Source organism: Pinus tabuliformis, chromosome J (assembly GCF_031772625.1).
Source record: "Pinus tabuliformis cultivar Carrire ecotype Pingquan chromosome J, CPIR1, whole genome shotgun sequence".
Lineage (NCBI taxonomy): Eukaryota > Viridiplantae > Streptophyta > Pinopsida > Pinales > Pinaceae > Pinus > Pinus tabuliformis.
The window spans coordinates 606545771-606573621 of record NC_142295.1 but is presented as its reverse complement, the minus strand read 5'-3'; the positions used below and the strand labels follow the sequence as shown (position 1 = coordinate 606573621).

General features: G+C 35.3%; 1 protein-coding gene across 1 annotated transcript; it reads right to left on the bottom strand.

Moving 5' to 3' along the window:
- Positions 1–15324: 15324 nt before the first annotated feature.
- On the bottom strand, positions 15325–15882 carry LOC149228427 (uncharacterized). Its single transcript, XM_089380776.1, has one exon. It carries the CDS (start codon positions 15880–15882, stop codon positions 15325–15327), a length of 558 nt encoding a protein of 185 aa, XP_089236902.1.
- Positions 15883–27851: the final 11969 nt, after the last annotated feature.

Here is a 27851-nt window from a genome sequence, read left to right as displayed (position 1 = left end):
TAGGGCATAAGCTTGTTTCTCAATAAAAATAATAATTTAACTTGTGTTATTATAATGATTTACTCATAAAGGAAATACGATGGTATTTTTTTACTTCCTTATGTTGAGTAAAGACTATAACAATGTTCTTGTCTAATGCAAAGGTGTATAAGACAAAATATTTCTTGAAGTCAGGGTTGATTAAAATAGGAGTAGAGGTTATTGCTAATTTGATATCATTGAAGGCCTTCTGAGTTTCTTATGTCCATTCAAACTTAGTGTCCTTATTCAATGATTTGTTGAGAAGTTTGACAATAAATGCATAATTTGGAAAAAATCATCTCACAAAATTGATTTTCCCAAAAAATGATTGGACCACTTTCCTTGTAGTAGGTGGATTCAAGTTGCATATTTCTTTGACTCTCTCTAGGTCTATGTAAATCCCTTTTTGAATCACTATGTGGCCAATAAATCTCCCTCCTAACAATGCAAATAAACACTTCTTAGGATTAAGGTATAATTTGTATTGTATACATATTTGAAAAATATATTGTAAATGAGCCCAATGAGACGTCCTGAGTCTAGAATACATAGTTAGGTTGTATTAATAATATACTACAATTTTCCCTATCATTTCTTTAAATGTGTAATCAATGGTTCTTTGCAATGTAGCCCCAACATTCTTTAGTCCAAATGGAATTTGATCATAATCATAAAATCCACACGGTGTGGTGAATGCAATATTTTGTCTACCCTATTTTGTTACTAATATTTGATTGTATCCAAAAAATCCATCTGACATCAACATTACCACCACTCCAATAACTTGTTGCAATATCCTTTCCATTTTTGAAGGGGATAATTATCTTTAAGAGATGTTTCGTTAGGATCACGAAAAAAAATACATAACCTTATTTCTCCATTCTTATTCCTAACAACGATTGGCTTTGAAATCCATTTAAAATGTCTTATTGGAAAAATAATTCTATCTTTTACCATTTTCTCTATTTCCAACTTAATCAAAGGTTTTAGTTTTAGATTAGTTGTTTGTGGCTTCTGTCTGGTTGGTTTAGACCATTATTTTAAAGGAATGACATTTTTTTTTGGATGATCCTTTTATCATACTCCTTCAAATATTTATATGTATACATTATTACGTTCTAGAATTTATTAAGCACCTTGGCATACTGGTCAAATTCATACTAAGTACATGTTTCCCCAATGTTTAACCATTTGGGTGCTTCAAAAGTTCTAATATTTATCTTTCTAACTTCTTGAATTTTCTTACTCGATGATTCTTTTGTCAATTGGAACATACGTATTCAATAACTATGATTAAATATTGATTCCAAAGATACTGATATCTTCTTTTCTATCCAACAATTTTCATTTTCTTCCAATTCTTCTTGAGAAACAAATTCAATGACATTTTATTCGTTATAAAAATCATGCTAATTTTTCTGGTTGTCTGGGGTAAATGGGCGAAACAAAATTTCAACTTGATATGAATTATTTATAGACTCATATTTGAATAGGGAATTTGTCATTGCTAAATAATCAAAATTTTTATTTTGTTCCAATGGGACAAAATATATGTCGAAAGAAACAAAATTATGCATTAGCTCCCAAATTCTTTCTGCATAGGATTTTAATTTTTTCTTCATCATATTATACTTCTTTCTTATTTGTTTGAGAATGAGCTTCAAATCTCCAAAAAAAGTAATGTTTTTAATCCCTCTTCGATGAGCTAAACGTAATTCTTAAACTAGTGCCTCGTATTCAATTTCATTATTTGTAAACAAAAATTGCAAAGAAAAGGCATATGGAAACCATTCTTCATTTGGGATTTTGAATATTATTCCAACTCCTAATCCCATGTTTGATGAAGCACCATAAAATAACATTTTCCATTTGTTGTGATATTAACTTACACCACTAGTATTTATAGTATTACATCATTTAATATGGCATAGTTTCCATGACCATTATCAATATATCCAATTCCTCAATTAGTCTCTTTCTTCTCGAAAAATATTTGGCTCCTCAATTCTCTTAATAACCTTATCATATGGCCATCCTTATCTGGAAGCATCATACAAATTTTGTCGTTCATCAGATATCCTCCTAAACAAAAATACCACTCTCTTCCAAAAATAAGTCCATAAGAAACATGGAGGTCCATCACTACTATAGTAAAGACAATAATGATTTTTGGTGTCGAACTTATAGAAGCACAATAATCCTTAATTTTATCATAAGCTGATACTTTTCTTGAATTGATCGCATAGATAATTTCACCAATTTCATAATATTTATGGCAATATAGATATATTGTGTTCATGATGTGAGGTGGCATGATGTTATTTGTTGCACCACTATCCACTAAAAAATTATGCAATATGAACGCTGGAGTTTCCAATGAGATATAGAAAGGAGGAACTTTACCTTAATGCTTGATAGGAGGGGTAGAACTCTTTGGCTGGTGTGATAGAATGGATTGTTCTACCCTCGCACTAGATACATATTCATTTGCAATATCTTTGATAAGGTTTCTCTTTGTTGAGGAATCTTAATCACTTATGAAAATGGTAAAGAGATCTAGATTTTAAAAAAGTCATCTATGATATTATAAGACATATTAGTTTGATCAAATTTATTGTTAGTCTTGATTTGATCTCATCCATATTTCTCTTGTTATGTATTTCTTTATGTCGATGTTTCCCCTTGATTCCTCGTATTGGCATGTTGAACTTGAACCTTCACTTTTTCTTTGTTCAACTATGCTCATGTTTGAATAAGTGTCTCTTGTTCCATGAGCTCATAAATTTCTTCAATAAGCTCTTATTCAATGAATATATTTGGACATCTACCATCTATGTGGATTCTTAGGTGGTCAGATTATCATTTGCAAGAATTTTATGTGAATCTATCTCTTCCTCGTCTTAATAATGTTTCTTCTTCATCCATCACCTGAGTGCTTGGATTTTGAAATATTGGTGGGATTTGTCCCTCAGAGGCACTTCAATGACATTTTTACCTTGATTATTCCTTTCTCTAAAACCATATGTTGTCCTCTAATATTCTGTTGAGGTTGTGGCCTCTTCTTGTCTCATCTTATTAGTTATATTCTTCTTAACCATTATATTTAGTTGAGAAATTTCTAAATTGACCCTTGAAGAAGATGGTTCTTCCAATGTAGGGGCATTTCATACATTGGGAGGGATTTAGTGAAATTTCCTTGCTCCAAATGTTGTAACGTTTTCATTTCACACCAATGTTATTTTCTTCTCTATTATCTTCAAACAAGACGTGTCTCTTTGTATTTGTCCTAGAGTAATATATGGATCAACATTGCTTTCTAACATATCGTCTTCCATCTCTTGTGTTCTTTTCATAACTTACTGCATTGTATTAATTATGCGTAGATTTTATAGAATATTTGATATTTGCAGGCATGGTATTTTTATAGAAACCAAGCACAACTAATTTATTAAGGAGAGCTTCCTATGGTATATGTTGTAGGCTATTAAAGAGTCTGAGATTGAAATCTCTCATATTTCATTCGTTTCTAAATGAATCTAGGTGAACTGAGTAAGCACAGTATGATATGCAATCAGCTAGGAATATCTCCTTAAGAAAGCTTGTCCAATATAATTAAAGGGAGTAATTGAGACAACAGGCAATGGGAGATATTAGTTATGAGTAGGTCCTATTAGATTTTGAAGAAATACTCTAACCATAATATCTTCGTGTTACAATTCCTTGGATATCACAAATGGATAGGAATTGGTCCATATGGTTATTAGTGTTCATAGCACCATCTCCATTAAATATAAGTAGAACTCATGGAGGTATAGTAGGAAGAGGATGTTTCTCACCTTGCAGGGAAAGATGTCTCACCCTTTTTCTTCTCGTATTATCAACATCTTGTATTTGATTGTTGGCCTCTCATTTTTCTTTCCATATTTCTTCATGATATGACATCTTTTCCTTTTTAGGTGGAAAGAAAGGATAACTTTCTTCACTCTCATAGGTACCAACCTTTCAGCAAGCCTTTTTCTTAGGCACCTTGTTAGTGACCTTTTTTGGATTCTAGGATTCCTCCAGTTTCAAATTTTTCTTTCAACGAAGGCACCTCTCCAGATTTCAGGGTGTAGGTAGTTCTTACTAGGCTAGAACTTTCCACAATCATTCAAGCTCTTCTTGATTTTGTGTACTTTCCAAGACCAAGGTGCATGGCTAATGTAATATGCTCCTTTGGGTCTTTCAATCCATTGGGAATATTAGGCTGGATTGGATGAGGATGAACCATCTACTAGGAAATGAGTATTGACTTTTCGATACTCAATATGATCACCAAGAATGTTGACATTTCTTTCTAACAAGGAAAATGTTCAATCTCGTAGGGTTTATTTCAAGAATGCCTTTGTGTTTTTAGAGAGGTGGTTCTCCTCCATTTGAACACACATATAAAACTTGAATATCAAACATTCAACTCATGCACTTGTGAGTGGACTAAGTGTTATTTGGAAAGAAAATAAAATAAAAGAATAATTAAATTCTAATAATCTCATTCCACATTGACATCCATAAGAAAATGTGAGGAAGCGTGAATTAAGACAAATTCAATAGAAGGAAAAATAGAACACTGGTCCACATATTCAATGAATTATAAAAATTATATCATACATTTGGAATCACAAGAGCATAGGAAAACATCCACGATATTCCTACTTCTTATTTGAAAATTAAAGTTTCAAAACCACAAATGAAATGATTTCTTGAAATAAGCTCTCCGTGAGAGTCAAAAATAATATTATGGACTTGAAGTCTTAGAATAGAGTTTAGCGCCTAAAGCATAGTTCAAAAAATCTTGTTACTTAATTGTAAAAGTATATGAATTTCCCCCCTAATGGGATTGGGATTTGACTCTCGAATAATAATGAAAAAAGGTACATAACTGCAGAAGAGTCAAATGTGAAATGATCCCTCTCTCTCTCTCTTGAAGAAGAAGAAGTGTCCAACATATATGGTTATATGAAATATCATTATCCCAACTACTTAGGTAGTTATTGGGGATTAGCAATTTCTTTTCACGATTTTTGTAGTCATTCTTCAATATATTCGTTCATGGGGAGAACTATGATATCTTGCTTTACACGTAGCTCAAATATCTCGTCCTCAATTTCTCATGCATTTGATCATAGTTTTCCAATCGTAGATAATTGGCCCTCATTGTCATTAACAAAGATAACCAAACACTTTTAATCTCGATGTCTAGAAAATATGTTAGGTTTTCGAATTCAATGCCCAATGATATTTTAATAATTTGTAGGTCATATTTTAATACATCTATGAGAATCATCATGGAATCTATAATTATATGTGGGCCCTGAAGGGCCTCGATAAATTTAATAACTTTAAGAAAAGTATTACTTCTATGATCATCAATATTTGAATAGTCAACAATAACATCCTTTAACATTTTTATTTGAGAAAATAATCCATCTTTTATTTGCTTTATTATCTTTGTATTACGATTTGTTTTTCAAGTTCTTCAGAACCCATTTAAAGAGTCGAATTTATTCACAAAGGTGGATAACTAATTATCAACAAAGTTTTGATAATTCTAGAGATATTTCTTCATATATTCAACGAATGAACAGATCCTATGGGATAAGTTCCTTAGATGCAATTTTTTTCCATATTTATTTGATAATTTATAGTCTCTTACTAATATTATCTATGAAATGTAATCTGACAACATTCATTATGTGTGATTCTTTATTAATTGTTTCATTATGTGTGATTCTTTATTAATTCTTTGGGCTTGTATGGAGTAGTGACTATAATATATGGTCCTTTAATAGCCACATGAATCATAAATAATGGAGCAATATTTACAACTTCTTCAAGCTCATTTATCTACTTCTTAAGCTTTAAATTTTCTATTTCTTGTTTAGTAACAGAGTGAGCAAGGGCCTAACCTATAGTTTTAGGCAACTTTAAGAGACTCGTGGGTCCAAATCTACAAACAACAACTTCAGAATTCCATTGGTTCGTCACCTTCCTATTTCAAATCTTAACTTTTTCAAATCACAACTTCTTAGTTGTCTTGTCATATTGGGTTTTCTTTATAATCAAAGACTTGTCCTCAAGGATGACCAATTCTTTAGTACCAATTTCTTCGATCATTTTTTTGGGTTTGGGCCATATGTGTTGTAATCCAATTAGGCATGGTAGTATTATCGTCATTAGGTCCTTTTGCAATTTGGGGCCATCATTTTGTAGACCTTTTACTTTTAGATGAACTGATAAGATGTGACTTTTCTAAAGTCACTTGGGGAGGCGGATCATCTCCATCTCCTCCACCAGAGCACCTATGGAAAATATATTTCTTCCTATGAATAGAAGAGGAACTCAACCAAAGCTATGGTGTTGAAGTTGGTTAAGAAATAGTAGACTCGTTTCCCCTCTATTAAGTTTTTTTCTCCCATATTGGTGTTGGTTTCCATGATTTCTTGTGTGGTCGGGGTGGATACTTCCTTATTTTTGGGTGGGACTATGTGACTCTCCTCTTTCTCAAGAAATTTTTGTAAAAAAATTCTCATATTTTACCATAACCAGATGTCTTGAAAATATACCATTCTAGTAAAATCTTTAGATAGGTTCTGCTTCAATCAAATTTAAAGAATTCAACGAATCAAAAAATTATACTAGATGAGAAGAATTCCTTACAGTAATGTCCCCAATGGTAAATGGTAAAGAAATGAATTGATTTTTCTTCTTTCTTTCAAATAGAATCAACCATGGGTGGTCTTGTCTGCGAATGTCAGCAACAAAATATCTATGAAGCAAAAACTTGGGAAACAAGAAGGGTTTTTCTTGAAATCCATTGGTTTCAACCAAGGTACGGTTTTCCCTCTCTTCATGTACTCCCTTTCCCCATAGGAAAGTTTGTGCTTCGGTAGAAATTCTCTGGGTCTCTTGCCCAATTAGCATGTAATTGACCTCTTTAACAAATACATCTTGAATTGGACAAAAATGGAATGGAGCCTTATGCTTCCATAACACATGATACCATAATTGAATTGGATCCACATTTGGATTCTAATTTATTTTATGTGGTATTTGGTGAAAATAATGGAATGAGACAAGAGCCATTACTAGCTAGGAATGTATTTTTTCTATACTCAACAACTCATGTGATATACTAAAACGTAAGACAAGAATATACTCTACTCATTACAGTAGAAACCAATACTGATCTATGAAAACAATAATTAGAAAGAGGAAGAATATCAATCGCACATAACATAATATTTCTCTGGGGAAAGAAACTACTCAAAACCCCGACTATCTATATTGCATTAACAAGAAGATCTGAGAAGAAAATACAATGATTGTTCACACTAGAACAATCCATGCACACGTATGATCTAACTCTCTGCCTCAGAAGACTGTTGTAGCCAACACTTAGCCAATTCTACATAGTAAATTCTTCCTCCATAATTGTGCAATACAAACTTGGTCCTCAACTGATTGCATGCACCATCTGTACAACTCGTAAAATTATACAACTGATAGTACACTGTCCCTGCACTCCAATCTCAACTAGGTCTTCTTCTGAACTTACATGCATGAATTATTTGTGAGTGAATCTTCAGTTAACTAGTGTGGTACTAGTTAATGCACTGGTACACTAATCCACTACTAGACCTCTACTAGTTCCTCCAACAGTTAGAACTAGTTTAACTGAATATAACTCATTTAGACTATGTTATCTAATTACAACTCCAAATAACTCAACCTGGATCCCTAAAATAGGGATCACTCTACATGAATCTAGATGGACTTCCAACTTGGATTTCCTAAGCTAACTAAGTCAACTTAACTTAGTTAACTATTACAAGTTGCTATGAGAAAATAATTACAATTTTAATTCACAATTTAATTCAAGGACAAATTAAATTAGAATTTCTTGTTGTTATTTTTAACACTCCCTCTCAACAAGAAAGGGATTATGAGCTACCATGATCCTATCTCTGTGAAACTCGAATTTACATCTTGACAATGCCTTTATGAAAATGTCTACATCCTGCTCCTCTGTGGGAATGTACTCCAACAACATAATCTGCCTCTGCACATAATCTTGAAGATGATGATACCATATATCAATATGCTTGGACTGATCATGAAAAATTGGATTTTCAGAGAGTTTGATACAACTCTTATTATCACAGTAAATCACAGCTAGATCCATCTGTTGACCAAAGAAATAAACCAGAATCTTCCTCATCCAGATGGCCTCACAAGTTGCTTGACTAGCAGCCATGTACTCTGCCTCTGCTGAATTGAGTGCAACTGATCTCTGTTTCCTGCAATACCAAGAAACAACTGCTAACCCAATACTGAAGATCCCTCCTTATGTGCTCTTCCTATCAGATGGACTACCTATCCAATCTGCATCAGTGAAGCCTTAAATCTTAACTCCCTTTGTCCGTTAGTATCATAAACCATACTGAGTAGTGCCTCTGAGGTATCTCAACACATGCTTGGTCGCCTTCCAATACGGCGTGGTCAGCCTAACCGTCGCTTGATAAGCTGGTTAATTGCATAGCATATGTTCGGTCATGTGTTCACCAAATACATGTGTGAACCCACAAGTTTCCTGTAAATGGTAGCTTCCACTACATCACCTAAAGTAGCATCATCCTTCCTCCAGTTACTTTTTTTTTGTAAAGTTAAGTAGATTATATTAGTTTTGTTGCATAAAAATACATAGATTCTTGGGAGTCAATGTGACCTCCCGAAGATATTGCTTCCAATGGATATATTTGCTGAAGATTGAGGTCGCTTGGCCAGTAGAACTGTCCTTGTAGCTCAATACGCTCCGGCGCGTCTAGAAAGTCTGGTCAGCACAGAGCTGCGCTGTCTGAAGATTGTGATCGAGCATTCTGCAGAGCGGATTTTCGTTTCCAGAGACCGGTGTGACGAGATGCTGCTTGATTTTGCCCGCTCTTGTTGGCTGTGTTCTCCCTTGGGCATGACTTGCTCATAATTGATCGGGCATTGATTGAGTTTGCCATGGTTTCCTGTAACGAGGACCCCTTGTGGCCTAGGCTTGTGCTTGCAGATCCAATTGTTGGATATTGTGGTAGTTTCTTTGAGTTATCCCGCCTCCTGATCCTGCTAAAGGCTGTGGTACTCTGCCAGATTAGAGTCGATCCCTTCATTTGCCAATGCATCAGCTAGCTTGTTTGCTTTCCTTCGAACGGCTTGGAAGGTGATCCCTTTCATGTTGCAGAGTTGGCCTTGGAGATATTTTAGTATTGCTAACAGCCTCCATCTTGGGGTTACTTTGTGCACCTGTGCACCCATCTGGAGTTTCCCGATCAGCCTTATTATTATCTCTGAATCACCCTCCACAATCAAAGGTAGGAGTTTGTATCGACCAACCAGAGTGAGGCCTTGGAGGAGAGCGATTAGTTTTGCAGCGTTATTGGTGTTCACTCCGAGATTGCCGTGATAGATGAGGTGAATTTCTCCTGTGTGATCCCATACTGCTCCCCCATAGCCTGCCATGCCCGGGTTTTGTCTTGAAGCCCCGTCGAAATTGAGTTTGAATGTGTTAAAGGGGGGCAGGGTCCATTTGTCCTATGTCGTTCCTGTTGAGGTCTGGTTCCTTCCAGCAGAGTTGGTCCTTGTTTGAAGATGCAGGATCTGTATTATTCTTGCCTCGTTTGGAGATGTGTTGCCCTCTATCTTCTGTATGCCCATGGCGTTGACTGTTTCTGTGATGAGCAGTCGAACTTTCCTTATCAGCATGTGTACTCCTGTGGCTATGTTTTTGAATATTCTTGCATTTCGCTCTTTCCATAGGATCCAAACTAATGCGCCCGGAACTAGATTCCAGGCACTGTTGACCAGGGGATTGGAGGATATGGAAGATCTCCACTGGCTTAGTGAAATTTGGATGGAGTTTTTGTCTCTATCTGATTGTCTGAAGACCATGGCCATGTCATCCCACAGAGAGCAAGCCGTGGGACAGGTATTGAGCAGGTGATTGAGCGTTTCTGAACCATTCTCGCAGAGCATACATCGAGAAGGGCCTACAAAACCTCGTTTCTGAAGGTTTTCCCATGTGAGAGCCCTGTTATGCAGGACTAGCCAAGAGAAAAGTGTGATTTTTGGCCAAGTTCCTCTGCTCCACAGGGTTTGCCATTTGTGGTCTGATTGCTGATCCGGGGAGGCCGCCAAGATCTTATAAGCTTCTTTGAGATTGAATGTTAGCCCCCTATACTACTAGGGTAACCCCTTATTGTTATTAGTACAACCCACTTATTATATTGATGTACCCATGTAGTGCCCATATTGTTACTATTGTGCCCCATAGAAGCCCACTATTGTTATTATTGTGCCCTTACATTATTATTGTTAGGTTGGCTCTGATTATGTTATAACCCCTTGGACTCCTATATATAGAAAGGAGGTCTTTTCATTTGTATCATCGAAGAATTGTTCATTTATGTAATGTCAAGGAGGTTGCCCCCTAGAAGAGGCTGAATTATGAGGCGTTGATCTATCTTTTCTATCTTTTCTTGAGCTGGTTTCATAACATTTGGTATCAGAGCTTTGGATTCTAGGGTTTCGCTGCTCCAAACAGGTCATCGTGGCATTTTCGCTATAACTTTTTTTCCGTGACGTTTTAGAAGTCGCAAAAAAACCCATTTGAGAAGAAATCGCGCTGAACCTTGGGTTCGAATTTCAGAGATTTTCGTGCGATATTTGCGGAGATATGATCTGAGGAAGTTGGTCTTTTTGCAGACTCCTGAATTACATTCCAAACAGGTGACCTGGGGAAAATCGTCATAACTTTCTCTCTGGGGATCGGATTGAAATTTCGTAAAAAGGTACAAAAAGAGGACGGACTATAGTTTCTTGTATGCATTTTTCAGATCAAAAGGTTGAAATAGGGACTCGTGGCACGTCGTACAAGTTCGCTCTACTGAACTAGTCTATAATCAAGTCACTGTGGGAGATTTCCCATAACTCTTCCTTGGAGAATCCAAATTGGGTCAAACTTGTGGCATTCGAAAGAGGACATAGAGGGATACTACAAGTCACAATTTCAAAACATAAAGATCCAAAAGTACAGAGTTAGATTCATTTCAAGATCGAGCTCCTAAAATCAAGAAAAAACAAGATGAGGAAGTTTGATGGCAAGGATCCGGTAAATTGGATACATCAGATGGAGCAATATTTTGATCTACATGGTGTACAACTGTTACAAAAGGTATGTATTGCATCTTCATATTCAGAACCAGATCAATTTTTATGGTATGAAGGGCTTTTTTCTCGTAAACAACTTGTTACGTGGTCAATTTTCACGGAGGAAATGATAGCACATTATGAGGATACAAAGAGCAACACCTTCTTTAGAGTAACACCACAACAATTGGAAAGAGTAAAAGGGCTTTGTGACATATTGGAAAGAAAAATTATGGAAACCGGGAAGCATACCCCTCACAACTATAAAGATGGAAGTGTTGTTTCTCCTAGCCTTCCACAACCTACAAGGGTTACACCACAACAATTGGAAGAAAAAAGAGAAAAAGGGTTTTGTTACAATAGTGATAACAAATGCACTAAAGGTCATAAGTGTGCTGAGAAGAAATTATTTTACATAGAATATGAAGAGGAGGAAGAAAAGGATCAAGAAACATCAAAAGAAGAAGATATACGCCAGGACCCCACCCCAGAGAAGGAAGAAATGAATCAAACCATATCTTATAAAGCATTGGCAAGAATTACCACTCCTCAAACGCTCAAGATAGAAGGACATATCAAGAAGAAAAAGGTGCAAGAAGTGAAAGATCACATCGAGAAAGAAGAAATGAATCCAACCATATCTTGTAATTCATTGGTCAAAATTACCACTCCTCAAACCATCAAGATAGAAGGACATATCAAGAAGAAAAATGTTCAAGAAGTGAAAGATCACATCGAGCATCAAGAAATGTATCCGACCATATCTTGTAAAGGATTGGAAGAAATTACCACTCCTCAAACTCTAGAGATAGAAGGACATATCAAGAAGAAAAAGGTTCAAGCAGTGAAAGATCACATTGAGCATCAACAAAGAGTTCTCCAACTTTTAAAGGATAATGCCACTTCGGTGCAAAATCAAACAAAACAACAGGTAGATCAACATCGTAGTGAAAAATGTTTTGATGTAGGTGATTGGGTATTTTTACTACTACATCTCAAGCAAGCTGTTTATGAGAAGGAAATGTTGGCAATACTACATGCACTTAAAAAATGGAGACCTTACCAAAGGGGAAGACTCTTCAGGGATGAGGATGTGGAAGCATTGTTTTGTGCTATTTCTATTATCCAACTAGATTGGATAAATGAAGCAAGGGATGAATGGAAGAAGGACGAAGAAGTATGGCCACTTATTCAAAAGTTGCAAATGATCCCAATTCAAACAATATTGCCAGAAATTGAAGAGGAAGGAAAAATCATATTGGAACCTGGAGCAGTCACAGAAACAAGAACCCGACAGCTACGAAATCGATCAATTTCAGAGCATCTCATCAAGTGGAAAACTTACCCGCTGAAGATTCCACATGGGAGGACAAGAATTTTATATAGAAGCATCAAGAACTACTCAAGTGTTGAGGACAACGCTTTTTGAAGGAGAGGGGCATGTTAGGCCCCTATACTACTAATGTAACCCCTTATTGTTATTAGTACAACCCACTTATTATATTGATGTACCCATGTAGTGCCCATATTATTACTATTGTGCCCCATAGAAGCCCACTATTGTTATTATTGTGCCCTTACATTATTATTGTTAGGTCGGCTCTGATTATGTTATAACCCCTTGGACTCCTATATATAGAAAGGAGGTCTTTTCATTTGTATTATCGAAGAATTGTTCATTTATGTAATGTCAAGGAGGTTGCCCCCTCGAAGAGGCTGAATTATAAGGCGTTGATCTATCTTTTCTATCTTTTCTATCTTTTCTTGAGCTGGTTTCATAACATTGAACGTGCCTTTGGGGTTACTTCCCCATCTTAGGATGCCCTCTTTGTTGGATCTGAGGATTCTTCTTTTGTCCAAGTCTTGTGGAAAAAGGTCTACATTCCTTGGGCCTGTTGGGGTATGCCATTGTTCTCTAGAAATCCAGTTCTGCCATATGGTTGCTTCGCTTTCTAGTTGCTAGTAGTCTGTTGCCGTAATCTTGCCTTCCTCCTGCATGGCTCTTTTAAGAGTGTTTCAGTCTGGGTGTCCCAAGGTTGGAAGCTGCTGCCAAGCATCTTCCCAGAATAGGGCTGTGTTGCCTTGGTGTACTTCCCAGAAGCTATGTTGCTGAACAATATGTCTATTTTCCTAGGCTTTGTTCCAGATTGGGGATCCTTGAGTGGTGCCTGTAAGCCAGATGAGGTCTTTGTTCCTGATTTGGGTTGTATACTTCGCTTTCCACAGGGTGCCCCAAAGGGAGTCAGAATTTTCAACCCATCTCCACTAGATTTTTGCTGCTACGACCTTGCTTAATATCTCAGGGTCTCGGAGGCCCAAACCTCCCTCCATTTTTGGTTTGCAAATGTCTATCCATTTGAGGAGGGCCCATTTGGATTTCTTAGAGGGTCCATTCCAGAGAAAGGAGCGCTGAATGTTTCGGATGGTCTTGTAAGCCACCTTAGGGGCTGCAAGTGCTGAGAACATGTAGGCTGGCATGGTTTGAAGGATGGACTTTATCAATATCAGTCTGCTGGCCATGTTTAGTGCCCGGTGGGTCCAGCTGCTTAGCCTAGCTCTCATTTTGTTGAGAAGGACTTCCCAGTTGCTCGATCTGTAGGCATGTTCCGAAAGCGGTATGCCAAGGTATTTGGTAGGAAGGGAGTTCTTTTGAATATTCAGAATTCTGTTGAGATTTCTCTACACAGGAATGGATGTGTTCAAGAAAAAAAGTTTTGATTTGGTTAGATTGATTTCCATATCTGAGGCTTCTGAGAAGGTTTTTAACACCTTGCTGATGGTGCGAGCTTCCTGTACTGTGGGGGCGCCCATGAGCATGGTATCGTCAACGAATTGCTGATGCGTTACAGTGGGTCCTTGGTGTACCGTTTTGATGCCTTTGAGTTGGTTCTGCTGCTTTGCCTTGGTTAAGGATCTTCCTAGCCCTTCTGCCATTATGATGAAGAGAAAAGGAGATAGGGGGTCTCCTTGTCTTATAGCTCTGGATGGACTGAAGGGTTGTAGGGGTCCTCCATTTAGCATAATAGAGAAGAAGGCACCTGCAACCAGTTCCATTATCCAGTTTGTCCATAACTGACTGAATCCAAAAGCTTGGAGGATTGTTTTCATGTATTGCCAGCTGATTCTGTCAAAGGCTTTGGACAGATCAAGCTGGATTAACATGCCTGGAGATCTGTTTGTTTTGAGAGAGTGCAATACTTCCTGGGTGAGGATTATGCTGTCAGTGATTTGTCTTCCTTCGACGTAGCCAGTTTGCTCTTGAGAAATGATTGAGGGGAGGATGGATTTAAGTCTGTCAGCCATCAATTTGGAAAGGATTTTATAGAGGACATTGCAAAGGGCTATGGGGCGGAACTTGTCAGGGGAGTCAGCCTGGTTCGATTTGGGAATTAAGGTAAGGAAAGTGGCATTGATGGCAAGAAGGACTTTCTTAGTTATGTGAAAGTTTCTTACAAGAATAAGAAGGTCAGCTTTAATAATGGGCCAGCACGGCTTGAAGAATTCAATTGTAAATCCGTCAGGTCCGGGGGCCTTGTTCGTGGCCATGGAGAAGATGGTTTCTTCAATCTCCTGCTCAGTAAACTCTCTTAGAAGCAGGGTGTTTTGATCCTCTGTAACTAAGATGGGTATGGCCCCCAAAATTTCCTTTATGGCTTGGGATCGATCTTGAAGGGGTTCGCTGAGAAGAGAGGTGAAATAGGAGTTGAGCTCAGGTCCGATGTGATCCTTTGAGAATACTTGATCGCCATTTGCAGTATTGAGGGATAGGATGCGATTAAAAGCTCTATTCTGGATAGTAGACTTGTGAAAGAAGTTGGTGTTGCGCTTGCCCAGTTTTAACCGTTGTACTCTCGATTTTTGTCTCCACAGTAGCTCTTCCTGTTTTAGTCTTTCTTCCCATTGCCTTTGCAGAATTGATTCTTGAGTGTTCCGCTCCTCATTGGGCCCTTCTGTGATCAAAGTTTGCTGGAGGTTCGCCATTTTTATCTCAAGTTCTCTTTTGGCTTGAATTATGTCGCCAAAAGTATCTTTGTTCCATTGTTTGAGGTTGGTCTTTATGGTTTTGAGCTTCTGCTAGATTATGTACATGATGTTGTCGCTCCTTATGGTGGATTGAGTCCACCAGTTTTGTATATTCTGCATGAATGATGGGTGCTCTGTCCAAAAGGCCTCAAATCTAAAAGGTCTGTTTTGGGGTTTATCCAAATTGGTGAAGTGGATCTCCACTGGCCAGTGATCAGATCCTCCTATGGGCAGAATGTTGGCCTCCATGTCTATGTTTTGCAACAGAATGGATTCCGACATGAGGAATTTGTCAAGCCTTGAAGCTATCTGTCGGTTTCCTCCTTGCTTATTGTTCCAGGTATGTAGACCATTGACGGTGGGGATGTCAATGAGTTTGGAAGCAGCAATAAAAGTGTTGAATGCTTCTGAGTCCTTATCTAGTCTGCGTAGGCCTCCCTTTTTCTCTGCTAGATTGGTAATCATATTATAGTCTCCTCCTAAAATCCAGTGATCTACCCCGTGGTGTTGTCTGACTTCATCCAGGTCTAGTAGCATCTCCAGCTTTTCCTGAAGTCGTTGGGGTCCATATACATTGGTAACACAGATCGATTGCCCTGAATCTGGCATGTTAAAAATCATCGATAGAGAGTGCTTGGTGGACAGAGCATTTTGTACTATGAATTTGCTTTTGTTCCAGAATGTGATCAACCCTCTTGCTTTCCCGATTGCATCTATGTTGATGCATTGATGACTGTTGGAAACAAGTTTTTTGAGAGTTTCCGTGCTCTTGGAAGAGCACTTGGATTCTTGCAGTAGGACGATGTCTGGGTGCTGCGAGAATAGGCGATTTTTCAAGATCCTTATTTTGGAGGTGCCGTTGAGCCCCCTGATGTTCTAGGTTGTGATTTTCATTGAGCAGCCTTTGGAGTAGAAAGGACCAATGCCCTGATTTTCCCCTCATTGATTAGGTGTCTGCCCAGCTCTTGTATCTACTGTCTTGTGGATTTGTGCCCTCTTTTTCTGCCTGGTCCCTGTGGTTTATATTGATCCAGATCCATGTTGGCTTGTATACCTGTTTGGCTATTATTTCCCCATTGCCTTTTGGCTGCATTCTGTTGATGTATTCCAGCTGCAAGTAGGCCATTTCTATCTTCTCCAAATGGTCTTGAGGAATGGCATCAACTCCTAATTTGGTCCATTGCTTGTTGACCTTTTGAAGATCTAGATCACCAAGGATCTCCTCTAGAGGATTGTTTGAGGGGGTTGTGGAGGGCTGATCTAATTGCATTTCTATGCGTTGCTGGGTTTGCGTTGAGGTTTGGCTGGTGATATTCTGGAGGGAAGAGGAGTCCTGTTGGTGTTGTGGTGCTTGGGCCTGGGTTTGATCATAGGTTGAGCTTAGGGCTTTGGTGGTAGGCGTGGGTTGGCTTGAATCTGTTAGATTATGATTAGTGGGGGCTTGAGGAGCTGATGGGTGCTCCGATGAGTCAAGATTGCCCAGAATTTCAAAGCTATTTTGCTGGGTGGAGGTCTTATTAGTGGGGGTAGTGTTGGTGGGTTGTTTTGGAGCCTTTTTGCTTCTCTTCCCTTTATTCTTTCTTGAAGCGGGGGTGAAGCCAGGTGCTGGAGTATCCACTTGTTCCTGTTGTGCTTTGGGCTGTGGTTGATTGACAGGGCATCCGTGGCTGAGATGTCCATGCTGGCGGCAGGTTCGGCATCTGAATGGGATATTTTCATAATCAATGGTTTGCTTCCAGTGCACTCCTCTGTGGATCAGCTCCATATGGCCTGGGAGGGGTCCTGAAATATCCAGGTAAACACAGATTCTAGCATAAGCAGTGTACTTACCTTGTGATGTTAGATCTGAGGCTTTGATGAAGACTCCCAGCTGGTTTCCTATGGCCTCCAAGATTCGCTTGTTCCAGTAATCCACAGGCAGAGAGTGAAGGCGAATCCATACTGGAACTTTTTTGAAATCCTCCTGTTCTAGAGCGAAGTTTGGCCTCCAGTACGTGATGTATAGTCCGACAGAGTTGTAGAAATATGGTCCTCCTTCGAAGATATGATCTCGGTCATCCCTGTGGGTGAAGATGACGGTGAAAAAGCTCCTCGATCCCAGCTGAAGCTCGAAATCCCCTTTGGGTTTCCATTTCTGGTTTATCCACCAGCATAGAGCCTTTTCGTTTAGTCGAACCCCCATGAATCTGCAGATCAGGGCGTGTTTGCTCATGTGGTCTCTATATTCGTCTATCCATGGATCTTCAATGATTAGTCTTGGTATTTCCTTTGAGATGGGCTTGCATGGGGACGATTCTTGCTCGTTGTGTCGATTGGGATTGTGCCCCGCTGATGCAGTTCCTTTTGGCTCCAATTCGTGGCTGATTCCCTTAGATCTGGAGCTGGTAGGGAAGTTGGGGGTTTCCATAGGGATGCTGCCGAAAATGAAAGGCGTAAAAGAAGGGGGGTTCGAACCCCCCCGGAGTTGTGCATGGAGCGAATCAGGTGAGAGCTCCGTTGCAGATCTGTCTTGTAATGGTTGGTGTTGCAGGCTAGCTTGCCGAGCCGAGCTCAGGGTTCTGCAGGGTTTCAATCCTGTCGTCGCTCTTCACCCTTCCTCCAGTTACTTACTAAAAGAGTCTCCATGGGTTTACTGCTCTCCATGTGGAACCTTTTCAGTATCGCCTTGGCATACTTTCCCTAAGAGACAAAATTTCCCCATCACCTTGCCATACTTCCATGCCTAGAAAGTAGTGCATGAGCCCCAAGTCCTTCATTTCGAATTATCTTGCAAGACTTAATCAACTTATCATCACCTTTCATAATCAAATCGTCAACCAAAATTAACATACCCCATTACATATTTTCACCACCTAAATAAGACCTTCATTTTTTCCAAATTTATCAAAAAGGGTGACTATCCTTAAAGTTCCTACTTTGAATATCTAAATAAAACTTTTAATATGATCACCTATTCTTAATTTTTTATATGAATACCATAATATTTCGTGAATTCTCATATATGATAATAAATGGTAATTTTAATATCACATTTTATATATTCTCTTTAATTTATAATTATTATATATTAAAATATTAAAATAGTTATGAATCATAATTAAAATAATTTATTTTTATATTAAAATTTTATTACACATTAATATTTTATTTTTATATAGATACATATTTTAATATCATATTATAATATATATATATATATATATATATATATATATATATTATAATTATTTTATATTATAAATTAAATTATTTATATTATAAATTATTTTGTATTTAGTTACGCATTATAATATTAAAATAATATATTTTTTTATATTAAAAATTTATTATTTTATATATATATATATATATATATATATAATTGAAAAATATAACTCAATTATAAATGAAAAATGAAATGTGATAATTAAAGATTGAAAAAAGATGTCACAAATTTATTTAGGAATTTTTTTTCTTTGTTGGCTTGAGCATATATAATTTGAAACTTTAATTTCATGATATACATAAATTTTATGGTTTATATAATATTTCATAACAACATAATTACCAATTAAACTACTCCTCATACAAAAAAATACAATTTTAATGATATTGTTTTAAAACTATTTTGTATAATTTATCATAATTAAATTAATAATATTATTATAATAATAATAATTTAATAATAAAGTGATGATTAAGTTAGATATTAAATTGGTGTATGATAAAATTATTGTTTTAATGATATTATTTTAAATAGTTATTTTATATATTTTATTATAATTTTTTTTTGGTGACCCAAGGGAACCTAGCAGCCTACCTAACACGTAACTACTAGTAAACATGTAGGGGTCTATGGTATGTCCTCCTCTCCTCTCCGTAAACCAGGTCACAAATAGGGGGATTTGAACCTAGGTCTTTCGAGTTTCAATGATTTCACATATCTCGAATTATCAATTGAGCTGCCCCCCGAGACTATGTTTTATTATAATTAAATTGAATATTATAGACATAATAATTTAGTGTTAATGTGATAATTAAGTTAGATATTAAATTAGTGTATGAGATTTTTAATTTATGGGATGAAGGATTTTCCTTAGTGGAGTAATCTAGCTAGTAAAATTTAAAGAGTATGAAGAAATATATGGGTTTAATCATTATTGTTACTTTAGTTATAACTTGAGTAGGCACCCCTAACCACATGATGTCTTGGCTCTTGTTAAGTCATAAGTTATTGCTATATTTGGCTTGCAAGTTGTTGGATATACACTTGATGTTATAGTGATAGCCAAAAGATTTAATCATGAGCCTCACCCACATATCCCGCCAATTCATTATTATTCCAAATAATTAAAAAGATTTACATACTCTATTATTTAATGATTTGAACAATTTGTTTTGAAAATAAAACACATATTCTTAACTATTAAATTCACTATTTACATCATCTATAACAGAAAAGAAAAATTACATTAAAAATTTGATTATCTACTTTTAATTGAAAAATTCAAAAGTTAATTGAGCCCAGAGGCTCATTCTATAGCCTAGTGTGAAGGTGATGTATAAGTATGTCCGTGCTCAACTTGGAGTTAACACACATCAACTGTAAAACAATGATTTCTAAATATTCTCTAAATAGAAAAGCAATGTCAATGATAATAAAAACGAATATGACATGCATGTTTAATTAGTCGTCCATATGACCTAATATAATTTTATGTAAAGTAATTAGAAAGAAAAAAATATATATATGAGTAAGATGTTTAAACCTTCTACTTTTCAAAAATATTTTAACTCGTTTATTTCACTCTAAAATAAGTTTGCACTTGAAGAAATTTGATCCCTCTCGACTCATGTTACATTCATGCTTAAGATGGATCTATGCTAGTATATTAAAAATTCATAAACAAATATTTTTATCATATGCATATATACAAATTTATTATGAAGTTATATCCATGTTCGCATGTAATATAAGTTTTTGAGAATAATTTTTGTTTTTTTGGTTTTGTTCTTTTTACATAGTGGGAAAACTTATCATAACTTAGTTGTCAAACCAACATCCCAAATAACTATCACTCGCTCTGCAACTCATCATTGTTATTCAAGGAAAACCATGCCACCTAAAATTACCACTAGTAGTCTATAAAAGGCAACCTTTAACTTCTCAGTCTAAATTAACTTGTTTCCTTACTTCTAAGAAAAATATTTTTTTAACTAAATAGAAACAATTTTAAAACATACCTTAAATTTTTTTGATTATATATATATTATTAGTATTATTATTATAATAATATTATAAAATTACTTAAATTTATGATATTATCAATATATAGAAAAATTAGATAATTGGATAATGTAGCAATTATATGAAGTCATTTTTAATAATGGTGTGTATCATAAGAATATAACTTAAGGATACCAATAAGTATAAATGTGGTTTATTATTATTTTTTCATTTCATCCCACAAAACAATAAATCAATTATTAATTTATTGTATTGTTTTATTGTTTATCATAATTTAACCTTTCATTCTATCATATAATAAAAAAATTAAACACGTATATAGTAAAAGTACTTAGTTTTTATATTAAAGTTTGAATATTAATTTTAAACTAATTCCATTCCATTCCATTATTTTGTGAGGGGTAACTACTTTCATCATATCTTGATTTAATAATACCATCTAATATGTGTTACTCATGGTTTTGTCCATCATTACTGATGAAGAGGCTATTCATTACCAAAGCTACCAAATTGATGAGTATGTGTTATTCATGGTTTTGTTAAGGTTGATAAAAGCTACCAAATTGATTTGTGTAATCAACAATCATCCAGAATCGAGTTCAAACGTCGTGTATTGTTTTACAATTTTATTTATTGACGATACATTCGGTGTCACTCTAAAACTGGTTACATTCTTAAATATAAGGTAGGTTAGGTTGGTTAATTAAGGTTGTTATAAAAATATACAAAAATATTGTATATTATGATGATGGATTTACTTTCGGATTTGAAATATCGATAAGATTTGAAATACACGGTGGTTAATTTGAATTTTTTCTTGGAACAAATATGGGATGGTTTATTTTCAATTATCAAGTATATTTTTTCTATTTTTATTTTTTATATGTTTAAATTATGGTAAAATTTAAAACATATTTATGATTTTAGATAGAGGAAGAATGGCCTGTTATAGAGTTTTGTGAACCCAACATTTCGGACTGTCAAGTGAGTCCATCATCAGGGGATACGACAATAGATAATCTTCAACTGTATCCATGAGCTATGTTTAGGGTATATATATATATATATATATATATATATATATATATATATAGGTTGTTAAGGAATGAGTTTAGCTTTGGATAATCTTAATTTTTCGGAATTTGATGCGTTGTCCATCATATCCCTTCCATGGTAGGACTTGATGTTGTTAAATAGTGAATCCATACAGGTGAGGATGGTTTTAGATAGAGGAGGAATGACCTGTTATAGAGTTTTGTGAACCCAACGTTTCTGACTGCCAAGTGAGTCCATCATTAGGGGATGTGACAATAGATAATCTTCAACTGTATCCATGAGCTATGTTCAGGGTATATATATAGGTCGTTAAGGAATGAGTTTAGCTCTGGATAATCTTAATTTTTCGAAATCTGATGCGCTGTCCATCATATCCCTTCCATGGTAGGACTTGATGTTGTTAAATAGTGAATCCATACAGGTGATGATGGTTTTAGATAGAGGAGGAATGACCTATTATAGAGTTTTGTGAACCCAACCTATATTTAACAACATCAAGTCCTACCATGGAAGGGATATGATGGACAGCGCATCAGATTTCGAAAAATTAAGATTATCCAGAGCTAAACTCATTCCTTAACAACATATATATATATATATATACCCTAAACATAGCTCATGGATACAGTTGAAGATTATCTATTGTCGCATCCCCTGATGATGGACTCACTTGGCAGTCTGAAACGTTGGGTTCACAAAACTCTATAACAGGTCATTCCTCCTCTATCTAAAACCATCCTCACCTGTATGGATTCACTATTTAGCAACATATTTATGATGTTTTAAATTACATATTAAAGAATATTAATAAATAGATGTATAAATAATAATAATATTTTATAAATAATATATAATAAGAAATAGCTCAATTATATAATGTAATATATTGGAGAGTGACTAATATATAAAGTATATAATAATAATTTGGGGTGTTGTAATAATTATTTTTTTGTCCAAAAATAAATATAGAATTGTCTTATGTTTAGGTATGGGATTAATATCAAATAATCAAGTGTAAGAATATGCATTACTTCAATGAATATTGTTTGCAAGAGAATATCATATCTCTTTTCTAATTATAGTTGTTGATTCACTACCTCACAAGTATAGGTTGAAGAACTTATTGAAAAAGATCAAAGTTAGGTTCATTTTTTCTCTCCATTAAAGCTTATCATATACTCAAGAAACTAATCAAGAAGTAGAAAGAATGGCAAACAAAGGGGTGCATTTGAATATGGTTGAATTGAGGGTCAATAGGAAACCCTCATTGTGCCCTCCCCTTTGATCTAGCTCTCGTGAGTTTAATTAAACAAAGGGCCCTTCCCTTCAGGGTCCAACTATAAAGCCAAAGAATTAGAGTTGTGGCAAATGTCCTGGGTGGGATTCATGCAAAGGCACTCATTCGAAATTTCTTGGGCATTATTTCACCTTAGCCCCCTTCCTAATCGGAAATGGGAATGAAAATCAACATCAATTAGATAATCATGGAGGCAATTATGAAAATAGAGAGGAGGTTTTGTCAAATATTTTCCATTTTCGTGACTAATTCATAGCATGATCCTTAGTTAATTTGGGATCAAGTTCGTGATGGGTGGAAGGACATAACACATTCTCTACCCCTCCTTTACTTTCTAGTCTCTTTAGGATGGGTCACATTAGATTTATACTGTCATGACATGGATTCGAACAGTTTGTTGATATGGGACACTTTGCATTAGGTGAATCCTATGGCAAGGGGAATGGAAGTGAAATTCAAGCCTTGTTTGGTTGCTTCTCTCTCCATATCAAGTGAGTGACAACAAGTGGAGTAGGAGAATATAAAAAAGGGACATGAGTCGTCTTATGCATCGTGCCTAATGTGGATCTTAGTACATATTTCCATGTAGTGTGGGGGACAATAAATTCCATTAGTGATGTGCCAACACTGTGCCAGAGAAGACATAATTTGATTTTCTCTGGGATAAGTATGGGTGATTGAAAGGCAATTGGTTTCATTCTCATTCTACCTTTCTTGTGTCATACATATGGGAAACATTCAAGAAAGGCATGGAAAGGATTGTAAATGACATCTCAGACTGCCCAAAGAATTCATTCTAATTTTAAATCTATGACCAATTAGGGGTTTGAGAGCTTTGCAAATTAAAGGTTATTGAGCTTCCATTGAGCATAGAAAAGATAGCATTACAAGTGGTGCTACATCCTAACTCTTATCTCTTGGTTTTGTTCCTACTATTTATTTTCTCTTTACTTTTGGTTGCATGCAACATTATTGTGTTGTGATTATTCTGGTTCATGATTCAATATGTATTTATGAAGATGTTTTGAAATTAGGGGTTGAATTTAAACACTCTAGCACATGCAACATAACATGCTTAGCTAAGGATTTGAAGTGGGATTTTTTTAGTGTTTTAGCTTACCTGACTAAATTTATTTGAATTATAAAAAATGGGTTTTTGGCTATTAGTGTCAACAGAAATAATGTAAGTTAGGAATAAAAAGAGGTTAAGCAGGATTACATTGGTCACAACCCAATAACCATGAAACTGGAAGGTGGTACAAGAGCCAAGTATGATCCTCTGCATGATGAGTTGCAAAAAAATCAGGAAGACATTCTTTCTCTCCAACTAAATCGGAACCAATCGGTATCCAATATTACTTCTTCTATGGAAATCTTAATAGAACACCATAATAGGATAAAGAATTTATAGGATGAAACCCCTACCCTATTTCAGAAAATTGAAGAAATTTAGCAATCTATGGGACATCATCGTTTATAACCTTCCCCGGTAAAAAGTTCTTCTAACTCTCCTTAGTCAGTTGTCTCGAATCTAAATGAACTAGCTATGGATAGAGAAATAGGTTCTTCCCAAGATGACTCTACTTTTCCTCATGATGTTTGAGTAGTATAGAAGTAAAGGTTTGTAGGATTTTGGGAGTTTTCCCAAAAGTTTTCACTTTCCATTTTGTTATTACTAAAAGTTTGTGCACCCAAATGCACTAGCCATGGCACTCAACACTGAAGAATGGCTTGTGTAAATTCACTAGTGATTGTTGGAAAACATCAAATAATAGGTAAAAACTAAAGGTTCCTAAGGTTGTCATTTAAAAAATCAAATTGGGAAATGTCACCTAAGAAGTTTTTCATGGATCATTGTGGTTTTTTTTATGACAACAATAAAGATCCGTTGAAGTGACATTTCAACATCCCATGATCCAAATCAACTTAAATGGGAAACCACCAAGTGAAAGGACAAGATCAAGGAGCTTTGTCTTGAGCTAGAACACCACTAAAGTGGAGGTAAGGAACCTCCTATGGACCCCCCTTGTCTCCCACAAGCTCACTCAAAGATCAATGAGCAAAGTGGAGGAAAGGCATGAGCTTGGGCATATAAATATCATTGCATTTGGGACCATTAGAACAATAAGTTTCAAAGGAATGTTATGTTGCCAAATTGTCTCATAATTGGCATAGATTTGTGTTCTTAGATTTCACCACTGGAGAGCTCTCAAGAGACTTCTTTAGGAGAGATCATTCTTTCAAAGAGAGGGAGAAAATAGACCATCCTTAAGGAGATTCATAGGGTCAATTTCCATATCAATTCCCTTTAGTGTCTCTAGGATAATATTGTAACTATTTTCATCCAAAAATAAAGAGATTTCTTGCTTTCCTACCCCCATTTTTTGTTTTCTTTGTTTTAACAATGTAAATCACGATCTTGTGTAGATATAGTTTCTTTTTTCATTTGTTTGTGTGTTTTTATTTCTAACCAATTTCTTGTTGGTTATATGTATGGAACAACAACCTTGTAATAGAGTGGATTTTGGGATATCCTTACTCCAAAAGCTACACAACACTGTTGTCTAGCTTAGATATAGTCTTTAGCTGGTATCTTGAAGTTATAGTTTGGTCAGAAGAATATTTTTACCAAGCCAACTAGAAAACATATCTTTAATTTGATGTAATTTTACATAACTATTGTGCTCCAAACACAAATTTTCACTTAATATAAATGATCGTTTTGGTTAAAAATATATATATAATAGTAATGATTATTTATTATGAATAAAATGATGAGGAGGAGGAGACTTAATTCATTATTATACACCACATCTCCCTTGTAATTAACATAGGGGTAAGATATATTATGATTCTTATTTATCTAATGTACCAAAAGATGGCATCCAAGTAAGGAGAGTCCCTACATATAACATCCCATATGGGGAAACAATCAACACATTTCCCAATGTCACAATTGATTATACAAAATGAGTTACCTTTGATTTGACAACTAGGTTGATAATTGGGATTGTTTTGACCACTATCCACTAAGATCATACTTTCATCCTCTTTGTCAAGGAGGTTAGCAAACTTTGATTTGTCATCTAGGGATCGTCTAGTCCTCTTTTCATCACGGTGATAGTTTTATTGTCTTTTTAAAGAAGGCTAGAAACCTTTTGTTGGCTATGGATCATTTAGTCCTCTCGTATTTGGTTGACTACCTTTGATTTAACATCCAAGGATCATTTAATCATATGTCCACTAAGGTTACAATTTTATCTTCTCATTGGGAGGCCTTCTATTTTGTCAATTAGATTTCATTTAATCCTCTATCTATCAAGGTGACAATTTTATCCTCTAATTAGGGAGGTTGATCTTCACCTAATGAAGAGCATGTGGAAAAACCTCAATAGTGGCCCCAATGGAAATGCTAATTCTATTGGCTTCATCTATTAAAGAGTAAGAGATAAAAGTGTTATTATATGCTTGTTTTCTAATGTTATTGGTGTTGCCAAATATTCTACTGAATCGAGACAAATATTCTTCCAGTTCGAAGAAGTAACCAAGCTAGAGTGTATAAATGTGTTTTCATCACAATGAATCAGGGAGGAATTATTCATGTTTTGAGCAACTCCTTGTGTTGTAGTGTTTTCTTCTCAAAGATGTACGAAAAGAACCCACTTAAGATTGTGGATGACAAACAATCTCAAAAATATAAATGGTTGATAAACATTGTAGATCCACAGCAACTGATAGAAACAAAACCTGCCAAAGTCTAGATCTATGCCACAATCATAGTTAAACAACAAAAAGAAAGAGTAATAACTCCAATCATCTAATGGAAACCAGATATGCAAAGAATAATTTTTATTATAACATCTGTGAAGGGAACAAATAGATGTTACTAGTCCCCCTCTATGGGATGGGTTCTTGGCTATCCTCAAACATCGTAAGCTTGTGTAAAGTCTCTCTCCTCTATAATGTATAAACCCAACAAAAATATGGTGTGCGACAATGAAAATAATCAGAGTTACAACAGTGAGTGCAACAATGAAAATAATCAAAAGTGAATAATGAATGGAATACCCTTCTATTTATAACAAAATATTGAGTTATACTCAAATAATGAGCAATAATAAAATATTATTGATCTCATTCTTGGAATAACCAGCTGGGATATTTTATTATATTTGTTTAGAAGGTGAAACATATTTAAACTTTTATTTAGAAATAATAAATAAATAAATCATTTATTTATCATCTCAATGAATTAGTTAAGGAATAATAAACAAATAATGATTTTTTTAATTATTCCTAAGGGATTTAGTCAAATTTGACAAAGAATAATAATTAATTAGTGATTAATTAATTATTCTTAGAGAAAAATAAGATAATCAATGATTTATCTGTTTATTTTTCATGATTGGGTCAAATATGACAAGGAATAATAATTGAACAATGGTTTAATTTAATTCTTCCTAGAAGAAAATCAAATAAATAGTGATTTATTTAATTATTCTTCATGGTTTTAACCATAAATTATTTAACAAAGGTGGTTTATTAAGTAATTTCTCACAGTGAAATCAATTTTACTATGGTAAAATTGGCTTTACATGGTGTACTTTGATCCATCTAGTAAATTAGGCTAGATGATCAACATTTTGGTAATAACACCTTAAAGTTGGTGCACAAATTTATAGGGTCACTTTCCCCTTGATGCAATAGTCTTCCTTTTTTGGGAGTAATAATGTCATCTCCTTCTCCTCTTGATGAAATCGTAACTCTTTTTGTTTTAGAACGTAAGAGTAATAATGTTGTATATATATTCCCTACATCATTGTCTTTATAATTTGAGCTCTAGAGTATCTTTAGATGGGGAACCCATTGAAGTAGTCATTATGTATTTTAGCTTTGATATATACATTAGTGAGGAATCACCAAGCATTTTAACTTTGATGTACCTTATGGTGGAGAATTATGCTTAAGAAATCACAAATATTTTAGCTTCAATGTATC

What these genes read in the sequence shown, in the direction of transcription:
- LOC149228427 (XM_089380776.1), bottom strand. Translation starts at nt 15,882, where the DNA reads ATGCCAGATTCAGGGCAATCGATCTGTGTTACCAATGTATATGGACCC.